The sequence below is a fragment of the Rhincodon typus genome, chromosome 40 (assembly GCF_021869965.1).
Source record: "Rhincodon typus isolate 14 chromosome 40, sRhiTyp1.1, whole genome shotgun sequence".
Classification (NCBI taxonomy): Eukaryota; Metazoa; Chordata; class Chondrichthyes; order Orectolobiformes; family Rhincodontidae; genus Rhincodon; species Rhincodon typus.
In genome coordinates, this window is record NC_063371.1 from 14,679,893 (window position 1) to 14,703,539 (window position 23,647).

The following is a 23,647-nucleotide window of genomic DNA, read 5'->3' on the forward strand; positions in this document are numbered from 1 at the left end:
AAGTCCCAGGGAAATTAATAGCAGATCGGGAACGGGGACTGAATAAAAATAAGCAAAGTAAAACATCAATCATGAGGCAATTAATGGAACTGAAGAGTCACAAATCCCCAGGACATGATGGTTTCCATTCCCAGGCTGTTAAAGGAAGTGGGTGAGCAGGCTGTGGATGTCCTAACTATCATGACTCAGCGTTCACCAGAAACAGTAGTTGTCACTATGGATGGGGAAACTGCACATGACACTCTGCTTCTTAAAAAGAATGAAAACGAGGAAAACCAGGGAATTACTGACCAGTTAGTCTAACATCTGTGGTGAGGAAATTGGAGTCTTTCATCAAGGATGGGAAAATGCTCAGTCAATCAGGGAGGGCCAGTATCGATTCATAACAGGTTGGCCATGCTTGACAAACTTCATCGAACGTTTGGAAGAGGTGACAAAGGTAGTGGACAGGGGAATGTTTGTGGATGTTGTTTGTTTCGGTTCCAAAATTAAAACAAAATGTTTAAAATGCAAGGACTGTCAGCGTGATGGTGAATTACAAGTGGAAGTTTTTCTCCCCTATTATTTCAAGAGAGTGCCTTTCCAATTTTCCAAAATTCTTTTTCTCAAACCTGCAGGCATGAACTGGTTGCTTTCAGAGTGAATTTGTGACAACTGTCCGTTTATCACTCTAATTGCAAAGATCTATCCTCATTTTAAACAGGTGTTGTAGTGTGCTTGACTGCTTCAGAGTTTCTCAGAAGCCACAATGTTCATTGCTGTCACAGGTAATCACAAGAGAGGCAACTTCACAAGAACTGATTGGGCGTTTGCAATTGTTTGACTGGATAAGGCAAAATTAACCACTTGGCGATGACACTATTACCAATTAACCCTGCCCTGTGCAATACTGCATGAAATTAACACATTCAGCTGCTGGAAGACATTATTTTCCAAGTCCCAAACACTGGAAATCCTTTCATACAGCTCTCCATGTTGACACTCTCTCTTCCTTTAAGATCCTCCATTAAAACTAAATCTAATTAAAACTTCAATCACTAGTCCTAATATTGTTACAACCTCTGCAGGGTAGTCATAAACCAGGGTAACGAAATATATTCAATGACATTCAGATTCAGAAATCATCAACAAAATTCCACTCCTTTGCAGCCTTTATTTTGACATAAGTGAAAATCAGTGCAGATTACACATGAATTAAGAGGCTAATGATCCTTCAAATAAGAAGATAAATTTCACTTTAAATAAAGAAAAGATACTTTTTTTACAACCACAAAAATTCCTCCTTCAGCATTTATGACTTACACAACTGCACAATTCCACAATCTTCTCTCTTTCATGCTGGGTGGATCAGGCTCAAAACTAGGGAGCATATTTTTTAAAGTGAGAGCAGAAAGATTTAAAAGGGACCTGAGGGGCAACCTTTTCACACAGAGGCTGGTTCGTATGTGGAATGAACTGCCAGAGGAAGTGGTAGATATAGTTACAGTTCCAACATTTAAAAGACATTTGGGGAGGTCCATGAATAGGAAAGGCTTAGAGGGAGTCAACACAGTGCAGAGCTGAAGGAACGCAGCATCTGAGGAGCAGGAAAGTCAATGTTTCGGGTTGGGACCCTTCTTCAGGACTGGGAAGGGGGAAGGGAGCTGGGAAATAAATTGGGGGGGGGGGGGGGGGGAAGGGGGGGGGGGATGGCGATAGGTGGATGCAGGTAGGGTATAGTGGGGATTGGTCAATGGGAAGGGTGGGTGGATAGGTGGGAAAGAAGATGGACAGGTTGTGTCAGGTCAAGGAGGCGGGGATGAGAGCAAGGGTTGGACATGGGATGAGGCTGGGGGTGGGGAGATTTTGAAACTGGTAAAGTCCACATCGAGACCATTGGGTTGTAGGCTCCCAAGGTGGAATATGAGGTGCTGTTCCTCCAGTTTCCGAGTGGCATCGTTGTGACACCGGAGGAGGCCCAGGATGGACATGTCACCCAGGGAGTGAGAGGGGGTGTTAAAATGGTTGGCGACTGGAAGGTGTTGTTGATTATAGCGTACAGAGCGCAGATGCTCTGTAAACGCTCTGTAAAAACAAGCAAGTGGGACTAGTTTAATTTGGGAAACCTGGTCAGCATGGCCAAGCTGGACTAAAGAGTCTGTTTCCATGTTGAATGATTCTTTGACTTCCAAAAAGCATTTGACACAAAATCTCATCTAAGAGACTGTTAACTAAGGTAGAAGCCTATGAAATTGAGGCAGATTGCTGAAATAGCTGGGAAATTGGCAGGGGTAATGGGGAGCTACTTAAATTGACAGGACATAACCAGTGGTGTCCCAGTGAGATATGTGTGAGGGCCTCAGTTATTCACATTACAGGGGATCCCTGATTTCGAACATCTCACTGACAAAAGCTGATGCTTACAAAAGTGATCCCATACAGGGATGTAATTTTAAAGATCCAAGATATGAGCATTTTCTGCATTTACTGGCTACTTTATATTGACCTGCATTGTGTTCCGACTTTGTTACAAATGGACTTGCAAACAGACTCATTTACAGCCTGGGGACTGCTTGTATTTATTCATGACTTGTTAAGAGTATAGAAAGTCATTTCATTAAATTTGCTGATGACTGAAAGTCAGGCATAATTGTTGACAGTGTAGATGTTTGCATGAAATTACAAAGGGATGTTGCTTGACTGGTGAATGGGCAAAACTGTGGCAAGTGGAGTTCAATGTAATTAAGTGTGAGGTTATCCATTTTAGATAGAAACAAAAGGACAGATCAGGGTTCTTTCTAGATGGTATGAAGTTCAGTACAGTGGATGTCAAAAGAGACTTGGGGGTTGAGGTGCAAAGATCTTTAAGTTCCAGCCCCCGCAACTCTCTCCCTACATTTACCATGGCAAATGTACCTAACCTGTGCAACTTTAGACTGTGAGGAAACTGGTGAAGCCCACACAGACTCACAGAGAATGTGCAAACTCCACACAGAGTCACCCAAGGCTGGACTTGAATCTAAGTCCCGTGCTAACCACTGAGCCACTATGCCACTCTCAGGAGAGTTCATGGAATGCTGGCCTTTATACCCAGAGAGCTGGAGTATAAGAGTGCAGACATTATGCTGCAGCCACACTAAATCCTGGTTAGACCCACTTGGAGTACTATGAGCAGATCTGGGCATCACAACTTAGGAAAGATGCATTGGCCTTGGAGGGAGCATAACATAGAATTACAACAATGATACCTGGACTTTGGGGGTGAGTTATACTTCTCAGATGGTGTACGTGCGACTTATGAGGACAGATTGTAGAAACTAGGCCTATTTTCTCTAGAATGTGGAAGGTTCAGGGATGATCTGATCAAAGTCTTCAGATTATTAGAAAAAGACAGGGTAAATGAAGATAAACTTTTATGATGGTTGGGGATTCTCAAACTAGGGGCACAGTCTGAGAATTTGGGTCAGACTATTCAGGAGAGATGTTAGGAAGCACACGCAAAGGGTGGTCGAGGTTTGGAATTCTCTTCCACAAACGGCAGTTGATGCTGGATCAGTTAATACTAAATCCAAGATAGATTTATTTTGTTTCGCAAAGGCATTTAAGGATGTGGGCCAAAGGCAAATATGGTGTTCAACCACAGATCAACCAAGATCCCAATGAATGACAGAGCAGGCTGAAGGGACTGAATGGCCTTTCCTGTTCCTATGCGCTGAAGCTTAAGCTCCTCCATCACTGATGCAATATGATTGCAGTCTGCACTGGAGCAACTTACTCAGATTTCAGCCATATCACTGCCTGGACCAGAAACAGCAGCAAGTTTATGGAACACAAATGCCTGTTCTCCACCCCAATGCTACCAGCACCTTCCAAACTGTTGTCTGCGTCCCCTCTGGAAGGATAAAGACAATAGCTGCATGGGAGCACCACCACCCAACAAAGCCCCACACCATCCTGACTTGGAACTATATCACTGTTCCTTCAGTGTCATTGGCTCAATATCCTGGAATTCACTTTGTCACAGCACTCTAGGTGTCTGTGCACCTCAGGGACTGCAGCAACTCAAGGCAGCAGCTCATCATTGCTGTCAAGGATGGGCAACAGCTACATCCTTATATCTTGAGATTTCCTTTTAAAAAGCACCTTACGTGCTCCGTGCAAATTAAATGCGCCCACTTCTGCATTTGTAATGGAGTCACACAGCATGGAAACAGATTCCTTGGTCCAACTTGTCCATGTTGACCAGGTTTCCCAAACTAAACTAGTCCTATTTGACTGCATTTGGCCCCATATCCCTCTAAACCTTTCCAATTCATGTACCTGTCCAAATGTCTTTTCAATGTTGTAATTGTACTTGCATCTACCACTTCATCTGGCAACTCGTTCCATGCATATCAAATGTAACATACTCCATACGATATTGAGTCCAGAAGGCTGCAGTGTCCCCAAGCAGAAGATGAGGTGCTGTTCTTGTAGCTTGTGCTGAGCTTCGGTGGAGCAGCGTTGCAAGCCTGAGGTCAGAGATGTTGGCCAGGGAACACAGTGCTGTGTTGAAATGGCAGGCAGTGGGAAGCTCATTCAGAGATAATAAGAACTGCTGAGGCTGGAGTCAGAGATAACAGAGTTAGCACAGTTGGGACGACATGGTGGCTCATGGTTAGCACTGCTCCCTCACAGTGCCAGGGACCTGGGTTCGATTCTGCCCTCGAGCGACTGTCTGTGTGGAGTTTGCACATTCTCCTTGTGCTTGCTCCAGTTTCCTCCAACAGTCCAAAGATGTGCTGGTTCGGTGGATTGGCCAGGTTAAATTGCCCATAGTGGCTAGGGATGTGTAGGCTAGTTGGATTAGCCATGTGGAAATACAGGGCTACAGGAATAGGGTAGGGGGGTGAGTCTGGGTGGGATGCCGTTTGGAGAGTTGGTGTGGACTTGTTGGGCTGAATGGCCTGTTTCCATGCTGTAGGGATTTTATGATACAGTGTGGAGCTGGATGAACACAGCAGGCCAGGCAGCATCAGAGGAGCAGGAAAGCTGACATTTCGGGTCAGGACCCTTCTTCAGATTTCTCACTCTGCACAGCTCACAGCTCCACACTGTTATTTCTTACAACAGGAAGCTCATGGTCTTTTCTGTCGACACAACGTCGGTGTTTTGCAAACTGGTAATTCTCCCAGCCTGATACTTTACCCATTGCGTTGTGCATCCAACTGTTGCTCTCTCTGGGCTCCTGGTCCACCTGTGGTTTATTGCTCCCATCCCACCTCCACCCTCCAGTGTATATCCCGACCCTTTCCTCGCTGCAACCAGTTCCGAAGAAGGGGTCATGCATCTGAAACATTCTGTTTCTCTCCACAGATGCTGCCAGACCTGCTGAGTTTCTCCAGCAGTTTCTGCTTTGATGTTGGATTTTTTTTCCCGTTTACATGCTAAATGCCCTTTTCTTAAAATGCCGACCAGATGCACACGTTGTCTGTTCAGTAAATGCACCCTGAACTGGGTGAACTCATCGGTGCCTCACAACTTTGCAGCAGGGCGCTGGAGCCCACGTGCTGAGAGCTTGGGGAGGTTTGAGGGGGAAAAGAAGGAACGCTGTCACGCAGGCGCGCCGGGGAGAGCCGGCCGCCGGCGCCTGGCGCAGGCGCACGGGCAGCGGAGCCCTGTGTCGGGCCGGGCGCTCGGCGAGCGGGAGAGAGGTAGTGCGCAGGCGCGTCGCCGCGGCCGAGCATGAATGGAGGAAAATGGCGGATCATGTGCAGGTAACAGGGATGGAGCCGCCAGCCGTGTGTGCGGCGGCGAGAGCTCCGGGCTCAGGATGGAAGGATAGGACGGTGTTGGGGGAGGAGAGGGGGCTGAGCTCTGAGCTCTGGGGCAGGCGGGCCCGTGTGCACGGGTTGGAGATGGGAGGCGGGGGAAAGCTGGAGGAGGAATCCGCGCTTGGAGCCGCCGAGGGAGGCGGCTGGAGGTTTGTTTTGAGCAGCGGGCCCGGGGAGGGGGTTGCTAGGGGTAACCGGGCACTGCTGGGCCAGGGATGGCTTCTTCAAACCTCGGCACTGCTGATGTCAATAAACAACAAGCTGCTGCTGCTGCTGCTGCAGGCGCTGGGCCTTGGAGCTGCTCAAGCTACTTCACCTCCAGCCTCCATTCTTTAACTGCAGCAAGAGAGAAACCCGAGCTTTCTAACAGTTTGCATCCATCGTGTTTCATCATAAAATCTCACGGTTTCCATACTGTTGTTGCATTGCCAGGCCTCTGCTGTTTTTTTTTGCATGCCCTGTCTCTTCTTTCTCCCCCACCCTCACCATTTTGCATTCAACCAGAAAGGCTCATTGCACGAGGTTGAACGCGAAATGGATTTTGAAATGCAACATGACTATTCTTTTCGGGGTCGTTGCATACTAACTTCATCCCGTTGCTGCATAAACAGTGCAGACTTGGGAGCTTTTCTTGCATCATGCTGAGCCAGCAGTGTTGCAGTGGGACCTGAGCTCAATTTTACATTATTATTTCTTTCATTTGGAGACAAGTTCTTTCTCTTCTGCATACACACTGTTGATATGTTATTGGATGGTCTGAATTGTCTTAGATCCCTGTGAAGGAAAAGTCTGAGCAGTAAATAAATATCATGTTTCATTAATACTTCAAAGATATTTATGAATTTGTCACCTTGATCTTGTATGAGAAACTTCCTTTGCTTCCAACCAGGCGTTCTAGCTTTGACTTTCCTTTTTCTTTCTTTTTCCCAGCTCTGCTCCATGTTGCGGTTCTCCTTCACTTCCACATTTTCCCTGTCTGTTATTTATTTTACTCGCTGCCTTGAGACATGATGGAAGTGTCTTGACAGAAAATCATTATCATGTCAAGTTGTTCCTCATTTGCAGCTACAATGTCTCCCCTTCTCAGGTTTGGTCTTGTGTTTAAAAAAAATCCACTTCAATCACTTACAAGATAATTCTTGATCTTATGTCTCCTGTTGTTGCCAATCACTCTTCACTGATAATTTGATCTTCTGTTATGCCTTTTTATCTCTGTTAAAGTTCCTTAAGCTCTACGTTGAACATTTGTACCAAAAGAGCTGAAGCATTCATGTTTATATCTGTTTACCCTTGCTTGGAAGATGCTGGCAGTATCCAACTTCTTTGGTCTTTATTTTGATTTGGTGACTATTGGTGAATAGGCTTATTTATCTGTAATGATCCCCTAACAGATGATAACAATTAAAATGTTCCCTTTGAGTATGAAAACTAGTCTGTAGTTTTGCTGTAAACTTTACCTATTCAATTTATTTAGTACACCTTGGTTAGTATAAGTTGAACCAGTCATCCTTTTCACTTTAACCTGTATTTGCTCCTTCTAAAGTTACCAGAATAGTAATCCATTTGCATTGATTCAGCTGCACAATTTCATCCTTTCGCTTGTGTGGAAGTCTCTTGGAAAAGTTTGAGCAGTGAAGTGTAGTTTGGCTTGTTTCTCAATTGTTGTGTTGCATTACTTGCGATGGTATGCACGTTTTGATTTGCCTTGTCATCTGAAGCCAAAGAGATTTGCTGAAACTTGTCATTTTTTTTAAAAAGAAGTCTTTTCTCGTGGTAGATGTGTTTGTGACATGCCTGGTTTCCATTGTCCATGCTGGAAGGATGCTGGAACTTCTTCTTGACCCATTGGAACCATTGTGGTGATGGTACACTTGGAGCTCCAGAGTCACTTTCTGGCAACAGTGAATGACTTGGCATTGGATATCCAATTCCCGATTGGGTACCATTGATGTCTTGATGTTACAGCTGATACTCGTGTTGATGGGCTGAGAGCTGCTTGTTAGTGGCGAGTTCAGTACTGTTGCTCGTGGTTGTATTTTTGTCCCAGCACCACCACAATCTTCCAAGTTTTTCTTCTGTAACTTGTGATTTTTTTTCATTGATGAACCTTACAATTGAATCACTTAAGGAATGATGAAGCACTAGAAATAAATTTATGATATGCAGAGTGATTGCAATGCAGCATTTGCTGCCCAAAGTGCGAGAAACTGTCCAGGAGCCAAGGTGCTCATTGAGTTCAGGTTTGTGGACATTGCACTGCTTTCTTCGTGAGGTCAAGTCTCTCAAGCAGTTAGATAAATAGATTACTTCACATTCTTAATCTTGAGGATTGACAGTACATGACCATTCACTTACGAAAGTGAGGAGCTGGACCCCCCAGTGTTTGTTCGACGTAAAAGTCGGTGCCTGTTTTGGATGTTCAATGTGTGATTGCAGGAAGTGCTCTTGACTATTAAAGACAGCAATGCAGTTTGCAAGATACTGTGTTAGCTCATTAGTTTAGACCCTCCACTCCTCCTGGAAGTGGAGGGTACAACCAAGTACCCAGTTGTAACAGCTGGGCCTCTAGGAGTCTTGATTTTTGTGGGACAGCGGACATTTGCAAGCCCTTCGGTGCTGCAGTAGCTCGGAAGAAGTTGTATTTTCATATTTCAGGATGTCCCTGAGTCCTGTGACAGCCATGTGCTAAGTAACAAAATATAACCACAATAGAAACAACAGACTGTGTGGAATTTGATTTGCAGAGTTCAGAGGCAAGAGGATTAGGGGACAGACCATTGTTTGTTTCTTTCCTCCCACATCCAATGAATTATTGCTGTTGTCTTTCCATTGTGATGAAGGGCAATGGGACAATCAACAGGTATATGACATGCTCCCCAGGAACAGTAGTGAAGTAAATAGTCGCACTATCAGGTTTATTGGTCTGAAGAAGAGTTACAAAAGACTTAATGTTAGCTGTGTTTCCTTCTTCACAGACGCTGCTAGATCTGCTAACTTTCTTCAGCACTTATATTTATTTCAGATTTCCAGCGTCTGCAGTATTTTGCTTGAGTTTTACTGCTGTTTGCGGAGAAATGAATGTTTTTCAGTACTATGAGAGAATTTGGCTACCCTTCATCAGAGTGCATTATGCTCCCTTCTGCCTGAGATGGAAAGATATCTGATTAAAACAAGGGAGTATACAACTTTCATCGTTTCTTGATGGCTGGGCAATGGATAACTCAAATTGATTGCTGCGATTGGAAGATGTTCAGTTTGCTGTTTTGGGGCATATGAGATGATTGGAAGGGTCTCTTTGTCTGAACTGATGGTGCAAATCAAATCTTTGCTTTGAAAAATCAGTGTTCCCATTTTGAACGTGGATGAGGTGTTTTGAATTGAACAGTGATTGAAGCCATCAACAGATTTGTTTGTCTTATGTTAAATGTATTGTTTAACTTGTTCATGAGAAGTGATTGCCTTGGAGAATGTGGTGGTAAGCTACCACCTAATAATGACAGGGTAGCCGTTGTTGCACTGTTAGGAAGGAAGTTGCAGCATTTTGAACCAGTCACAGCAAAGGAACAGTGATTCTCGTTCCATGTCAGTTTGGTGTGTGGCTTGGAGGGGAACTTGGAGAGAGTAGAGTTCTCACCCATCTGCTATCTTTTCCCTTCTTGGTGTTAGAGGTTGCAGATTGAGAGGGTGTTATTGGATGAGTCTTTGAGTTACCGCAGTCCCTCTTGCAAATGCTGTACGCTTGCCAGTGTGTGTCAGTGGTGACCAGAGTGAATGCTGAAAGTTATGGAGGGAGTGGGCTTTGCCTTGGCAAGTGTTAAGCTTTTTACGTGGTTGGGGTTGTAATTGTCCAGGTAAGTGAGGAATAGTCTATCATAGTCCAAACTTGTGCCTTGGATGATGATCAGGCACTGGGGAGACCGGAGGAGAGTTATTCAGTAAAAAAAATTCTATGCTATTGAATATCATGGGGTGATGGTTAGATTTTCTCTGTTTGGAGATGTTCATACACTGGCACTTGTGTAGCATAAACATTACTCTCAAGAATGTTACATCTCAAGTCTTGATTTTGTCAGAGTCTTGCGCACGTGGAAGTCATTCGTTCAGTACTGATGGAGTGGTGAATGGCATTGACTGCTGTGCAACCATCAACGAAAATTCCTCCTTCCAGTCTTCTGATAGAGGGATCTGAAGATGGTTGGGCCAAAGTGAAACATGATATTCTCAGGTTCTCAATCCCCACGTGGTCCAGTGTGAAATATGAATGCTTCTCTTGTATTTTTTTCAATTTTCAGCTTGCAACATTGATTGATCAGAGACGGATATAAGCAATGTAGTGTCTTTAAATGCTGGAAATGCCTGCACCTTTCATCTTAACCATAGAATTAACACAACTATTAACATCTTCAACTTGATGCTAACTCACGACATGCTTAATGGATGTAATCATGTTCGGGGTGTGTATTGATCAGGTGATTGAAGTTCTCAGGGAAATGTTTCAGGTTAACATGCATGTTTGGCATGTCTGGATAAGCCCAATGACCCATTTTTTGTCATGTGCAATTGTTCGGTATTTAAGGTGCAAATGTTGACTTTTCCAGGAAAACGCACAGCAGTACTTGTCGTGGTAATCACTGCCCAGTTTGTAATGTTCCCATGTTCATCACCATTTGTTCCTGTTCTCGAGACCTGGTTCAGCACAGTTCAGATTGATTGGGGTTGGTCAATGGGGTATTGTTTCTTGTGACTTGCCCAAGTTGTACATGTGCAAACTGAACAGCTCTTTCCAAGTGCTGACATGTCCTGACCTCTCGTTCAGGACATGATTCGTAGCCAAGTGTAATTGTTGGAGGGGTGCGGGAGTGAGAATAATAGTCTGCAACTGGATAGGAAACAACGATGACACGTCATTAGAGGCTGGAACCTCTGCCTCTGGTATTTGTTTACTTGATGGTAGACTGACTGGTGAGCAGTACTTTGTGTATGAGAAGTTATTTCGAAAGACAGCAGGTCGAAGCTCCCCACTGTTGACCAGATTGCAGGAGCTGGACCTGAGACCCACATCATAACAGGCCCAGAATTTTCAGCGTAGAAACAGTCATTTTTGACAAACTGGTCTTTGACATTGCTGCACGCATGCCTGCAGCTGTATTGATATCTGGTTGAATATTGTTAATGGCGCTGGCATTTCCTACATCTTGTAAGGGTTCTCAGCCTCTGCATTTTTGTGAATAAGTCTTTGCATGCTTTTCTCCTGAATGATGTTCCTCAAAATGCAAGCTTCTCTCATTGGGGCTTAGATTTCCTCGACCAACAGGAAATTTCTAATAGATTGCAGATTTTTGAACGGAATCAAAGATGTATCAAATCTTCGCTTAGCCTTCTGTATTCCCTGGAATACAAGCCCCAGGTTACATAGCATTATAATTTTTAGCACTCGGGATCCTGACAACATGCTGATGGATCTGTGCTTGCCGCTTTCAAAGAATAATATACGTTCAGAAAAGTGTGTGACCTGAACAGTGTTCGTGGCTTGCAGGCATTGACTTTGTGCTTTTATTTCACCAAGTTATTTTTTGGCACAAAGCAGATTGTGGCTGAGGGGCAGGTGGGAAATTCGAGGAAGATAGCCTGAGGTATCAAGGATGAAATGGAGTTTAACGGGGTCTTTGCAAGTATAGAGAGGTCTCGGGAAGGAGTTTCAGGGAGTGTGTGCCACTGATAGGGTGTAGTACAATGCTGAATAACTGCTCAGCACCATTGATGTATCAGGGAGATTGTGGGTGGGGCATGGGTGGTGCATTTAATCATTTAAAACTTGCATACCCTTGTAATATGAATAGTCGATCCATAGGCAAGTTAGTTTGTGAAAGTTCATGAAAAAGGACATGATTCTCATTTCCATGGAATTCTCTTCACAGAAAGCAAAGCTATGCAAACATAAGCGTGTTTTGTATGACAGTGGAATGTGCAATCTTGTTGATTTCCCATTCAGCAATACCGTGGCTGCCATTGTTGGAAAAGCTGGCACCAGCTGAGTCTGTGGAAACAAAAATGGCAGACAGTCGTGCAGAGTTTTCTTCGCTAACATCGGGGTGTCATGCTAAAAGTGTGAGGGCTGTCCGTCTCAGACAAGTGAAGCCCCAGCCTGACTTCGTTAGGGAATACTACTTCACAATATTCCGGGCAACAACAACACCATCCTTGGGGGGGGTGTGTCCTGTCCCACCAGCAGGACAAACCCTGCATAGGTGGCAGTAAAATGGTGTACCTCGAGAAGGGAGACGCTTTGGGAATCATCGACTTTGGACCCCATGAAATCTCTCACTATCAGGTTAAAAACAGAAATCTCTTGCTGATCATCAAATACCATCCTCCCTTGGCTGATGAATCTGTACTCCTTCATTTTAATCATGATTTGGAGGAAGCAGTGCAGATTGTATGGACATAGAATGAGCTGTGGGTGGCTGCCTTCAGTATCCAGCACCACCTCTGATTCAGCTGGTTAAATCCTGAAGAATAAATCTGCGTGACTGGGTCAGTGGCATGTGAAGAGGAAACCAACAAGTGTGGGAGGGAGATATTACTTGACGTCCTCCTTACTGATCTGCCTGTTGCAGGCACGTGTGCGAATAATATCAGGACTAATGACCACTGCACAGGAGGCCAAGTCCCACCTTCACATTAAGGATGTCTTCCATCATGTGTGGCACTGTCACTGCAGGATAGATTTCACACGTATCCAGCAACTGAAGACCCCGCATCCTTGAGCTGCTTTGGGCCGTCAACAGCAGGATATGTTGGAGAATCAATCTGCAACATCACGGCCCAGCATATCTCCTATTAACCATTGCCATCTAGTCAAGAGACCATCCATGATTCAATGAAGACAACAGGAGGGTTTGCCAGGAATAGCCCCAGGCATACCTAAAAGTGAGCTGTCCAGCTGGTGAAGCTACCAAACGGGACTGTTCGTGTGTCAAGATGCAAAAGCATCGGCCTTCAAAAAAAGCGACACTATCCTGCAAACAATAGGCCAAGTCTAAACTCTTGCAGTCATACTATATCCAGTCGTGAATAGTGGTAAACAATTAAACAATTCATTTGATAGGTAAGCTCCACAAATATCCCCATCTTCGATGATCAGAGCCCAGCTCATCAATGCAGAAGATAAGGCCAAGCATTTGGAATAACCTTCAGCCAAAAGTGCCAGTGAATGATTCATTTCAGCTTTCTCTAGAGGCCCCCAGCATTAAACTGGCCAGTCGCCCCCATCTTGCTCTATTAGATCATCAGTGAAGTGATGGACTACTAAACAGTGCTTGCTTAGCAGTAACACTCAGCTCCTGACCTCATTACAGCTTTGACTGAAGCATGGACAAAGCTTAATTCCACAGGTGAGGTGGGAGTGACTACCTTTGACATCAAGGTTGCATTTGACAGTGTGTTTGGGAATCAGAGGAAATCTCCACTGGTTGAAGTCATACCTGACACACAGGAAGATGGTTGTGGTTGCAGGATGTCATTCATCTTCGCTTTGGGACACCTCTGCAGGAGTTCATCAGGTTCGTGTCCTGTGCCCAAACATGTTAAACTGCTTCATCAATGACCTTTCCTCCATCTTCAGATCAGAAGTGGGGATGTTTGCTGATGCACATGTCCATATCATTGAACTCCCTCACACCTAAGTTTGCTCAACTTTCTCCCCTGTCTCTTGAAATGCTTTGACAGCTTCCCTCTTTAAATCGACCTATCTACTGTGTCCTGACACGATCCAGTTATGTTTTGACCGGTCAACATTTTTGTGAAGCTGCTTGACATGTTCTGTTCGCGTTGAAGTCATAATTAAAATGCAAGTCGATGTGCAAGGGACTAGATGGTTTACACAAAACTATTTCATGCAATTGAATAATAAGTGATAGTTCTCCCATCAGCATCTCATCTGAGTAATTGTGAGAAATGTTCCTAGCTATTTTTTGTTTTGGAAAAGATCAGAAAAAACTCAAGATTTCAAAACCTTCATTGAATGTTCCAGTCATTTCTTTGAAGATGATTTATATTCAAAAATGAGCTAAGTGACTAGCATGTCAGATCAGTGATGGGGTGTCAGTTGTATCACTGTTGACGTTTACATCTGAGGACTGTTATGCATGGTTTTTATGATACTGTCAGATTTCCACATGTTGATTTTTGTATCTAAATCCATGGTGCTGTCTTTTTCACAACTACTTTTCAAACAGAAACAGTTCTCATTCTCTTTCGATCCACCGATGGCCATATCCCTTCCTATTATCTTCACTCTGCAAGCTTTGGAAATTCTGCTGAGCTCACTGTGTCCCCTTTTTTGGCGTCTTTTTGTGTATCTCTGCTTCGTTGCAAGTTTTTCCTTAGATGTCCATGCTTCTCATCCTTTTCCAAGATGGACCTTTCCTCTTTTCCCTGGGCCATTACTTCATCATCTCTTTGCCCCTACTTCTATCTCCCCTGGAAGAGTGAGAGAGGGGCATTGACAGATGTTGAGTCAGCTCTGTTCAATGGTATCAATTCATCCCAAATTAATAACCTCTTTGTGTAGTTCATTGCAGGTGTTCTACACAGCAGGTTTTGTTAGAGGCTCGATATGTTCTTGCATCAAGAGAGGAATCATCTCTCGGTTAAACAAGATGCTGTCTGAATAATTGTTTGCTTTTTAAAGTCGAAGTGCCATAACAACACTGTGTGTCCCACAACTGGTACTGAAATGATGGGTTGTTGACTTTGTTCTTTATGCTCTTTATTATGAATCAATTGTTCACTAAAGCCGCTGGGAATTTCCTTACTCCTCTTTGAACATGTCACAGGACTTTTTATATTCACCTTTTGTAGATAGATCCTGTCTCATTCAGATGTCTCCGTTTCCGAAACAAACTTCCAACTCCAGCAGCTCAATGCTCAGTAATGGACTGAATTGTCAGATTATGCCATTGAAGTGGGACTGAGCCCAAAACATTGTGTGTCAAGAGACTTGAGTCAAGTGGGCAGATTACTTCTCTGATCACAGTGCACAGACACTGGGAAAGGATCAGGATACCATCTTTTAAATCGTTCATGGGATGTCGGTGTCATTGGGTATGGAATCATTTATTGGTGATTCTTTGTTGCTCTTGAAGGTTACGGTGAGCTGTCTTCTTGAAAAGCTGTAGTCTGTTTGGTGTAGCTACACTGAGTTCCAAGCAACCCTGAAGGAACAGTGACGTATTCTCAAGTCAGGATGGTGTGTGGTTCAAAGGGGAATTTGCAGGGGATGGTGTTCTCGTGTATCTGCTGCCCTTGTCCTACCTGAATGAAGTGGTCGTGGGTTTGGAAGGTGCTGTCTAAGGAGCTTTGAATTTCTGCAGTGCTTCTTGTAGATAATAGTAGCAGTGTGTACTGAGCGTCGGTGGTGGAGAGTGTGGATGTTTGTGCATGGAGTGCCAGTCACGCATTTGCTTTGTCCTGGATGGTGTCAAGCTTTTTGAGTGTTCTGGAGCAGTACAGATCCAGGCAAGTGAGGGTATTCAATCAGATTCCATGTGACATGGGGTTGCTGGCAAGGATTTGGAGTGTCAGGGGTTGAGTTATTTGAAGAATTTCTTATCTCTGATCTGCTCTTGTAGGAACAGTATTTATATAGTAAGTTTGTGCATGACACCAAGATTGGTGGTATACAGGACAGGCAAATGGACTTTAATTTGGATAAATGCAAGGTGTTGTATTTTGGTAAAACAACAAGGGCAGGGTTTCTACAATTAGAAGTGGGGCCTTGGGTAGTGGTTGTAGAACAGAGACATCTGAGGGCTCAAGTCCATATTTGTTTCATGTTTGCATCATGTATAGATAGGGTGGTTAAGAAGGCATTTGGTACACTTGCCTGCTTTGCTCTGTTCTTTGAGTATAGGAGTTGGGTTGTAATGTTGAGATGTTCAGCGCATTGAGGCTTACTCTGGAGTATTGTGTCCAGTTCTGGTCACTGTGTTATAGGAGGTTTGTATTATTAAGCTGCAAAGGATTCAGAAGAGATTTGCCAAGATGTTACTGGGCATCCATGGTTTGAGTTTTTGGGAGAGGCTGGATAGGCTCGGACTTTGTTCACCGGAGTGTAGGAGTTTGAGAGGTGACATTTTCGAGGTTTATACAATCAGGACGGGTACAGCTGATGTGAACAGCAGGAGTGTTTTCCCTGGGGTGTGGTTTTCAAGACGATGAGGCGTATTTTGAAGGTGAGAGGGGAGAGATTTAAAAAAGACATGAGGGGCAACTTTTTTCACACTGATTTCTGTGTGGGATGAACTTTCAGAGAAAGTAGTACATGTGGGTACAGTTACAACATTTAAATGACATTTGGATAAGTACATGAATAGGGAAAGGTTTGAAGGGATATGGGCCAGGGGCAGGCAGGTGGGACAGGTTTAGTTTGGGTTTATGTTTGGCATGGACTGTTTGGACCCAAGGATCTGTTTCCATGCTGTCTGACTCTATATGGCCAATCCATATAAGTTTTTATGTCTGCGGCAATTCAAAGGTGGTAATACAATTGAATGTCGAGAGGTGATGGTTCGATTTTTCTGTTGGAGACGGTCATTGCCTGAGACTGGTGTGGTGCAAGTCACAAGGTCCAAGTTGTACAGCATGGAGACAGACCCTTCTGTCCAACTCGTCCATGCTAACCAATATCCTAAATTAATCCAGTCCCATTTGCCAGCATTTGGCCCATATCCCTCCAAAGCCTTTCTATTCATAGTCTTATCCAGACGGCTTTTAAATGTGTAATTGTACCAGCCTCCACCACTTTCTCTGGAAGCTCATTCCACACACATACCACCCTCTGTGTGAAAAAGTTAGCCCGTAGGTCCCTTTAAAATCTTTCCGTTCTCATCTTAAGGCTATGCCTACCTTTGGAAAAAGACTTAGGCTATTAACCCTGTCCATGCTATTCGTGAATTTATAAACTTCAGTAAGGTCACATTTCAGCATCTAATGCTCCACAGAAAATAGCCCCAGCCCATTCAGCCTTTCTCTGTACCTCAAACCCTCCACCCTTGGCAACATCCTTGTAAATCTATTCTGAACCCTTCCAAGTTTCACAACATCATTCCTATAGCAGGGAGACCGGAAGTGCATGCAGTATTGCAAAAGTGACCTTGCCAATGTCCTGTACAGCCGCAACATGACCTCCCAACTCCTATACTCAATGCACTGGCCAGTAAAGGCAAGCATACGAACCGCTGCCTTCACTATCACTTCACTATCCTATTTCCCACATCTCCTGAGCTTCTACACGTAGGCAGCCTTGCTGATCTCGAAGGGGCCCTATTCTTTCCCTTGTTACCCTTTTGTCCTTCTTCATAAAATCCCTTTGGATTGTCCTTAATCCTATTTGCCAAAGCTATCTCATGGTTCCTTTTTGCCCTCTTGATTTCCCTCTTAAGTGTACTCCCACTGCGTTTATACTCTTCTAAGCATCCACTCAACCTCTGCTGTCGATACCTGACATCTGCTTCCTTCTTTTTCTTGACTAATACCTCAATTTCTCAAGTCATCCAGCATCCCCTGCACCTACTAGCCTTGCCCTTCACCCTAACAGGAACATACTGTCTCTGGATTCTAGCTCATTTTGAAGGCTTCCCATTTTCCAGCCATCCCTTTACTGCAACTGTTCGCCTCCAATCAATTTTTGAAAGTTCTTAGCGTATACCAACAAAATTGGCCTTCCTCCAATTTAGGGCTTTCACTTTTAGATCTGGTCGAACCTTTTCCACCTCAACATAGAATTAACTAGCTTCAAGATCTCCTCACCCCCGCCCCATCCCACGTCTAACCCTCCCTCTCATCCCCACCTCCTTGACCTGACACAACCTGTCTATTATCTTTCCCACCTATTCACCCCGGTCTTTGCACTGATCAATCTCCACAACCCCCTGCCTGCATCCACATATCACCATGCCACCTACCTTCCCCTCGCCCAATCTCCCACCGCCCCTCCCCCATTTATTTCCCAGCTTCTTTCCCTATCCCTAGTCCTGATGAAGGGTCCCGACCCAAGACTTTCCTGTTCCTCTCGCGCCTGATCTGCTGTGTTCCTCCAGCTCCACATTGTCACAACGATTTTATAACAAATGGTTTTAGAGTTTAAAAGTGTTATGAACTATGTGTCAACCCAAACCTAGATATTGCTTATGTCTGCAGAATCCTTTGTCACCACATTTTTATTGTGCTATTCATGACATCTGGATGTCGCAAAGGTCCTTACAGACCATTGTATACTATTCAAATGCAGCCACGGTTATCACAGACAAAAATGTGTTGGTGTAAATTTAAATAAGGACCCCCCCCCGTCTTTCCTTGATGAGCGTAGACCCGTTAGTTTGCCTTCTGCCAGAAAAGTAGAGGCTTCATTCCAGCCAGCAAGATGGAGTTGGAAGCTGTGGGTGGTTCGCTCACTGAGCTGGTTCATTAATTTGCAGACGTTTCATTACCCTGCTGGGTAACATGATCAGTGCAGCCTCCGAAGAAGCGCTGTTCTGTTTTCCCACCTGGTATTTAAACTCTGGGGTCTGTTGGATTGGATTACCTCATTTCCAGTTTTCCCTCTCTGTGGTGCATATATATAGGGCCTAATTCGAAGTGTTTACTGATGGCCTTCTTGGTGGAGAACCAGACCTCTAGGAATTCCCGAGCTTGTCTCTGTTTGGCCTGTCCGAGGATCCTGGTGTTCTCCCAATCAAACTGGAGGTTCTCTTCATCCGTGTGAATGGAAATGAGTAAATATTGGTCGTGTCTTGTTCTTGGTTGGTGTTCATTTAGTCTTGTGGCCAGTTTTCTTCCTGTGTCCCCAACGTAATATTGAACTAGACCCTATATATACACCACTGTGAAGGAAAACTGAAAATGAGGTAATCCAATCCAACGGAGTTTAAATACCAGGTGGGAAAACACAACCGCGCATCATCAGTGCAGCCTCCGATGAAGTTACCGAGAATGGTAATGAAACGTCTGCGGAACACCAACAACCTCGGCGAGCCAACCAACCATAGCATCCACAACCCGAGCTACAAATCGACTCGAGAACCTTAGAAAGTTGGAAGGTTTGAACAAGCTGTCTTCTCAGCCTGGGATCTGCTGTGTCACTGGTCAAGTAATAACTGTCTTAGAATCACTGTATTATCAATGCTTCCTAACAACTTGATCAGTGATGTTATGACGCACCTCGGGAGCTGTTGGAACTTGAAACAAAGTAGTTCAAGAAGCTCAGACTTCGATCATCTCAGAAAGAAGTATTTATTTCTGGTGTGGAGGGCCCATCTCAATGGGAATCGCAAAGTTGTTAAGCTGGCAGTGTTGCTTCCCCCATTGCAAGATGACCTTGAAAGCATTAGTGCCCATTCTAACATCATGGTTTTGCTGCTTGCCTTTGCCCAGAGCTTGAAGATAGGAGACAGGAGGTAGTGGTGGAGAGGTGTTTTTCGCACTGGAGACCTGTGACCACCGGTGTGCCGCAAGAATTGGTGCTGGGTCCACTCCCTTTTTTATCAATGATTTGGATGTGAATATAGGAGGAATGGTTCGTAAGTTTGCAGATGACACCTCATTGATGGTGTAATGGACAGTAAAGAAGGTTATCTTGGAGTTCAATGGGCAATGCACCGAGGAGTGGTAGAGTTTAGATAAATGTGAGCTGTTGCATTTTGGAAAGGCAAATCAGGCACAACTTACACACTCAATGGTAGGGTCCTGGTGAGTGTTGTTGAACAAAGAGACCGAGGGGTGCAGGTGCATAGTTCCTTGAAAGTGGATTTAAAGGTAGACAGAATGGTGAAGGTGGTGTTTGGTGCGCCTGCCTTCATTGTTCAGTGCATCGAGTAAAGAAGTTGGGAGGTCATGTGGCTGTTTAGGACGTTGAGGTCACGTTTGGAATACTGTGTTCAATTCTGGTCTCCCTGCTGTAGGAAGGATATTGTTAAACTTGAAAGGATTCAGAAAAGATATACAAGGATGTTGCTGGGTTTGGAAGGTTTGAGCCATTGTGAAAGGCAGAACAGACGGGCTATTTTTCGTGGAGTTTCAGAGCTGAGGGGTGACCTTGGAGAGGTTTATAAAATCATGGGGGGCAGGGCCTTTTTTTCCCAGGGTATGAGTGTCCAAAACTAGAAGACATAGGTTTAAGGCGAGAGGGGAAAGATTTAAAAGGGACTTAAGGGACAACGTTTTCAAGCAGAGGGTGGTGTGTGTACAGAATGAGCTGCCAGAGGAAGTGGTGGTGGGGATAATTAGAACATTTAAAAAGCATCTGGATGGGTACATGAATAGGAAAGGTTTAGAGGGATATCGGCCAAATGCAGGCAGATGGTACGACATTTATTTTGGATATCTGATCAGCATGGAGGAGTTCGACCAAGGGGCCTGTTTCCATGCTGCACAACTGAGTCTCTGGCTGGAAACAGATTGTTTCCAAATTCTTTTCTCATTATTAGCATCATTATTCAATGAAGGGACCTCTGAGGCTTTTGGAAAGATCAGCATTGATCGTTTACAGTTCAGCAAATTAAACATGGAAGTGTCAAAGAGAATACAGTTTCCTTACTGATTTCTCTTCATGCACTCTGGCCATGACAGTCATGATATATGAGGCTCAAAAACTAATTCCTGATTAGCAAACTCTCACCAACAGCCATGTGACCTTGACTGGATTATCTTTATTATCTGCGATGCTGATTTGAGAGCTGCATGTTGGCAGGACACCAAGAACATAGCTTCTCTTGAGGATTCTGGATGTGTGAACCAAAAGATGGTACCTTCAAAGGTGCAATGTGCCTTACACACTGTTGTGGAGTGCCAAGCCTTCACTTTTATCCTGAAACAGTGTAGATTGAGCTTAATCAATCTTTGCTGCAAGTCACACCACAGTGATGTTGAGAACAATCTGCTTGTTCGATGAACATCATTGAGTCATGCAGCATGGTAGCAGACCCTTTGGCCAACCAATCAGTGCTGACCGTAATCCCAACGAACCTAGTCCCACCTGCCTGTATTAGGCCTATATCTCTCCAAACATTTCTTGGTCATGTGCATATCCAAATGTCTTTTAAATGTTGTAATCATACCGACATTCACCACATCTTAGGGAAGTTCATTCCACACACCAACAACTCTGGGGGGGGAAAAAAAAATTGCCCCTCATGCTTTTTTTAAATTTCTCTCCTCTCACCTTGAAAATGTGTCCCCTTGTCTTGAGATCCCCCATCCTGGGGAAAAGACTTCTTCCATTACCTCTGTCTGTACCCCTCATGATTTTATAAACTTGTATAAGGTTGCCTGTCAACCTCGTATGCTCCAGTTCAGAAAGTCCCACCCTATCCAGCCTTTCTTTATAACTGAAAATTTCTATACCCAGCAACAACATCTGTCTGCACTTCGGCCAAACATAGAAGGGATCGCCCTCGGATCTTGTGCTGCAGTGGTGGTGTCCCTGCTTCTGATCCAGAAGGCCCAGGTTCAAGTCCCACTTGCCAAGGACGTGCCTCATAGTGTGGCTGAACAATTGTGTGAAATTACCTTAAAAGGTGTCATTCTGGCTTGTGGAGTGAACAACCACCTAAGAGTTAAAACCTGTGGTGTTCAAGCCTCCGCCCAGGACATTTGTTCTTATCATATTATGTTGGCTTCCCATTGCAGCACCAAGGGAATGGTGTACTATCAGCAAAACTGTCTTTTGGTTTCAGCGTTAAACCAAGGCCTGTTCAGCTTTGCCACTTGAAGGGGAGCGGATTCATCTTGTCTGTTGCTCCATCAATCCCCATCACTAAAGCGAGGCTCTCTGGTTGTTTGTTCTAAGTTGTTTGCCCAAGTCTTCCAGCACCAGTGATTTTACTTTAAAAGCAGTTGTTGAATCTCAGCTTTGGGACTGCCCAAGGCATGACTGAAGTTTTACATAACTGCATAGCTTTCCTTTCTGTTGACTTAGACAAAACTGTATGGAAGCATTTATTTGTTCAATAAAACATAATCCCATTGTAAGCATGTACAATCCCACAACCTGCTATTGTGTCCTGCAACATCACAGCAGGTTTCTTTAGGCTGCAGAGACATCTGACTAACAACCCAGTTCACTATTGTTTATATAACAAGGTCAGGACTTATGTCTGTGTTTGTATAGAATTCTCTGTCACTGAAACTGGGCCATTGTCTTTGTCTTTTTTAATATAGGAAAGGGAAAAATGAGAATTCTCACAACGACAGTGTAATGATATCCCTTTTTGGAGTTGTCCGCTCTGAATTTAAATGGTCCAGTCTGTCATGGTGGGCAGTTTTGTACCGTAGTGGTATGTAGGTGGGGTCTATTTCAACATGTTTGTTAATTGCATCGGTGGTTGATGGCCAGGCCTCCAGGAATTCTCATGCTTGTCTTTGTCTCGTTTGTGCTAGTACTGTAACTTTGTCCCAGTCAAGTTGATGTCCTTCTATGTCAGAGTGTATTGAAACAAGGGAGAGATGGTTGTGCCGTTTTGCTGCAAGTTAGTGTTCGTGTATCCTCGTGGCGACTTTCCTCCCCGTCTGTCCTATGTAGTGCTTCTCATAGTTGCTGCATGGTATTTATATATAACATTTGTCCTGCTCATTGTAGGTATGGGGTCTTTTGTCTTTGAGAGTAACTGGTGAAGTGTGGCTGTTAGTGCACTACCTTACGACCTCTTGGAATAAGGATAGCACACAAACCTACAGCCACACTTTGCCAGTTACTCTCAAAGATGAAAGACCCCATGCCTACAATGAGCAGGACAAATGTAACATATGTAATCCGGACCATATAAATTCAGAGCGGGACAGAACAACAGCGCTTCAGCAGAGGCTACACAGGATTGATGATCTCGCCTAGAAGGGAGACTAAATGTTTGCATGAAAAGCAGTCATCTCGGCGAACCAACCAACAACTCTCACCGCAACCCAAGCTACAGATCTTTGTTAAAATATTATGTCCCTTTTTTGTTTAATTAATTAGTGAGTAATCAATTGTCAGAAATTTTGTGCTTTCTTTAACCTAATCCACAACAGCCCATGATGTCAGCCTATGTGTACTTTTATGACTAATGGCAACAGAAGTGGTAGTGTTAAAACAACCAAAACTGAGGAAGGTTCACGAACTGCCAAAACCATATTGTACTTTGACATGAAACCTACTCCAATTTGAAGCTTTCATGAAGTAATGCCACTATCTTCACTTAGTTTCATTTTTCACGTAATATTGGCATTGCTGACAGGCAGGGGCAACATTTATTGAAAACGTGCTTGTGAGGATCTTATTGAACTACTACTGTCTGTCTTGATGTTACTTTGATTATACTGCCACATTGTTTTGTACAGTGCAGTACATTTCCTAGTAATCTCTGATTGCGTCTCTTAGATCAGTGAAATGTGAGCCATGTGATATTATTTAACTGGTAGAATGAACAACTTAAGTTGCACCATTATCAATCCACCTTCTTGGGCCCATTGCTCAAAGCAACTACTGCAACTGTTATGTGCAATCAAATTGCTTTTATTCATCGTGTTTAAATTCTCATCCCTGTTTTCAACTTCCACCATCCTCTTGGCCATGCCTATTTCTTTTTGGTGCTTCTCTAAACTCTGGTCCCTTGTGTATCACTAATTTTTACTTGTTCCAAATTTTTGGCTGTTCATCAGCTACCTTGGCTCTCACACTGAAATGTCCTCCCTTAACTTGTCTGTCACATGCTTTTACTCTCTCCTTGCCAAAGCCCCGTCTTTGACCCAAGGTTTTGGTCACAGTCTGACCATTATCTTCTGGGTTCAGATAGCAGTTTTGTTGAATGCACCTGTGAACT

At 44.1% G+C, this 23,647-nt stretch overlaps 1 protein-coding gene across 1 annotated transcript in view; it reads left to right on the plus strand.

The window, feature by feature from the left end:
* The first annotated feature begins 5,565 nt into the window (after window positions 1-5,565).
* Window positions 5,566-23,647, plus strand: part of xpo7 (exportin 7) — a 96,579-nt gene continuing 78,497 nt past the window's right edge. Inside the window, exon 1 of the mRNA XM_048618567.1 lies at window positions 5,566-5,735. Within this exon, the coding sequence (XP_048474524.1) occupies window positions 5,718-5,735 (18 nt within the window). The 5' untranslated portion in view covers window positions 5,566-5,717. The remainder of the gene's footprint in view (window positions 5,736-23,647) is intronic.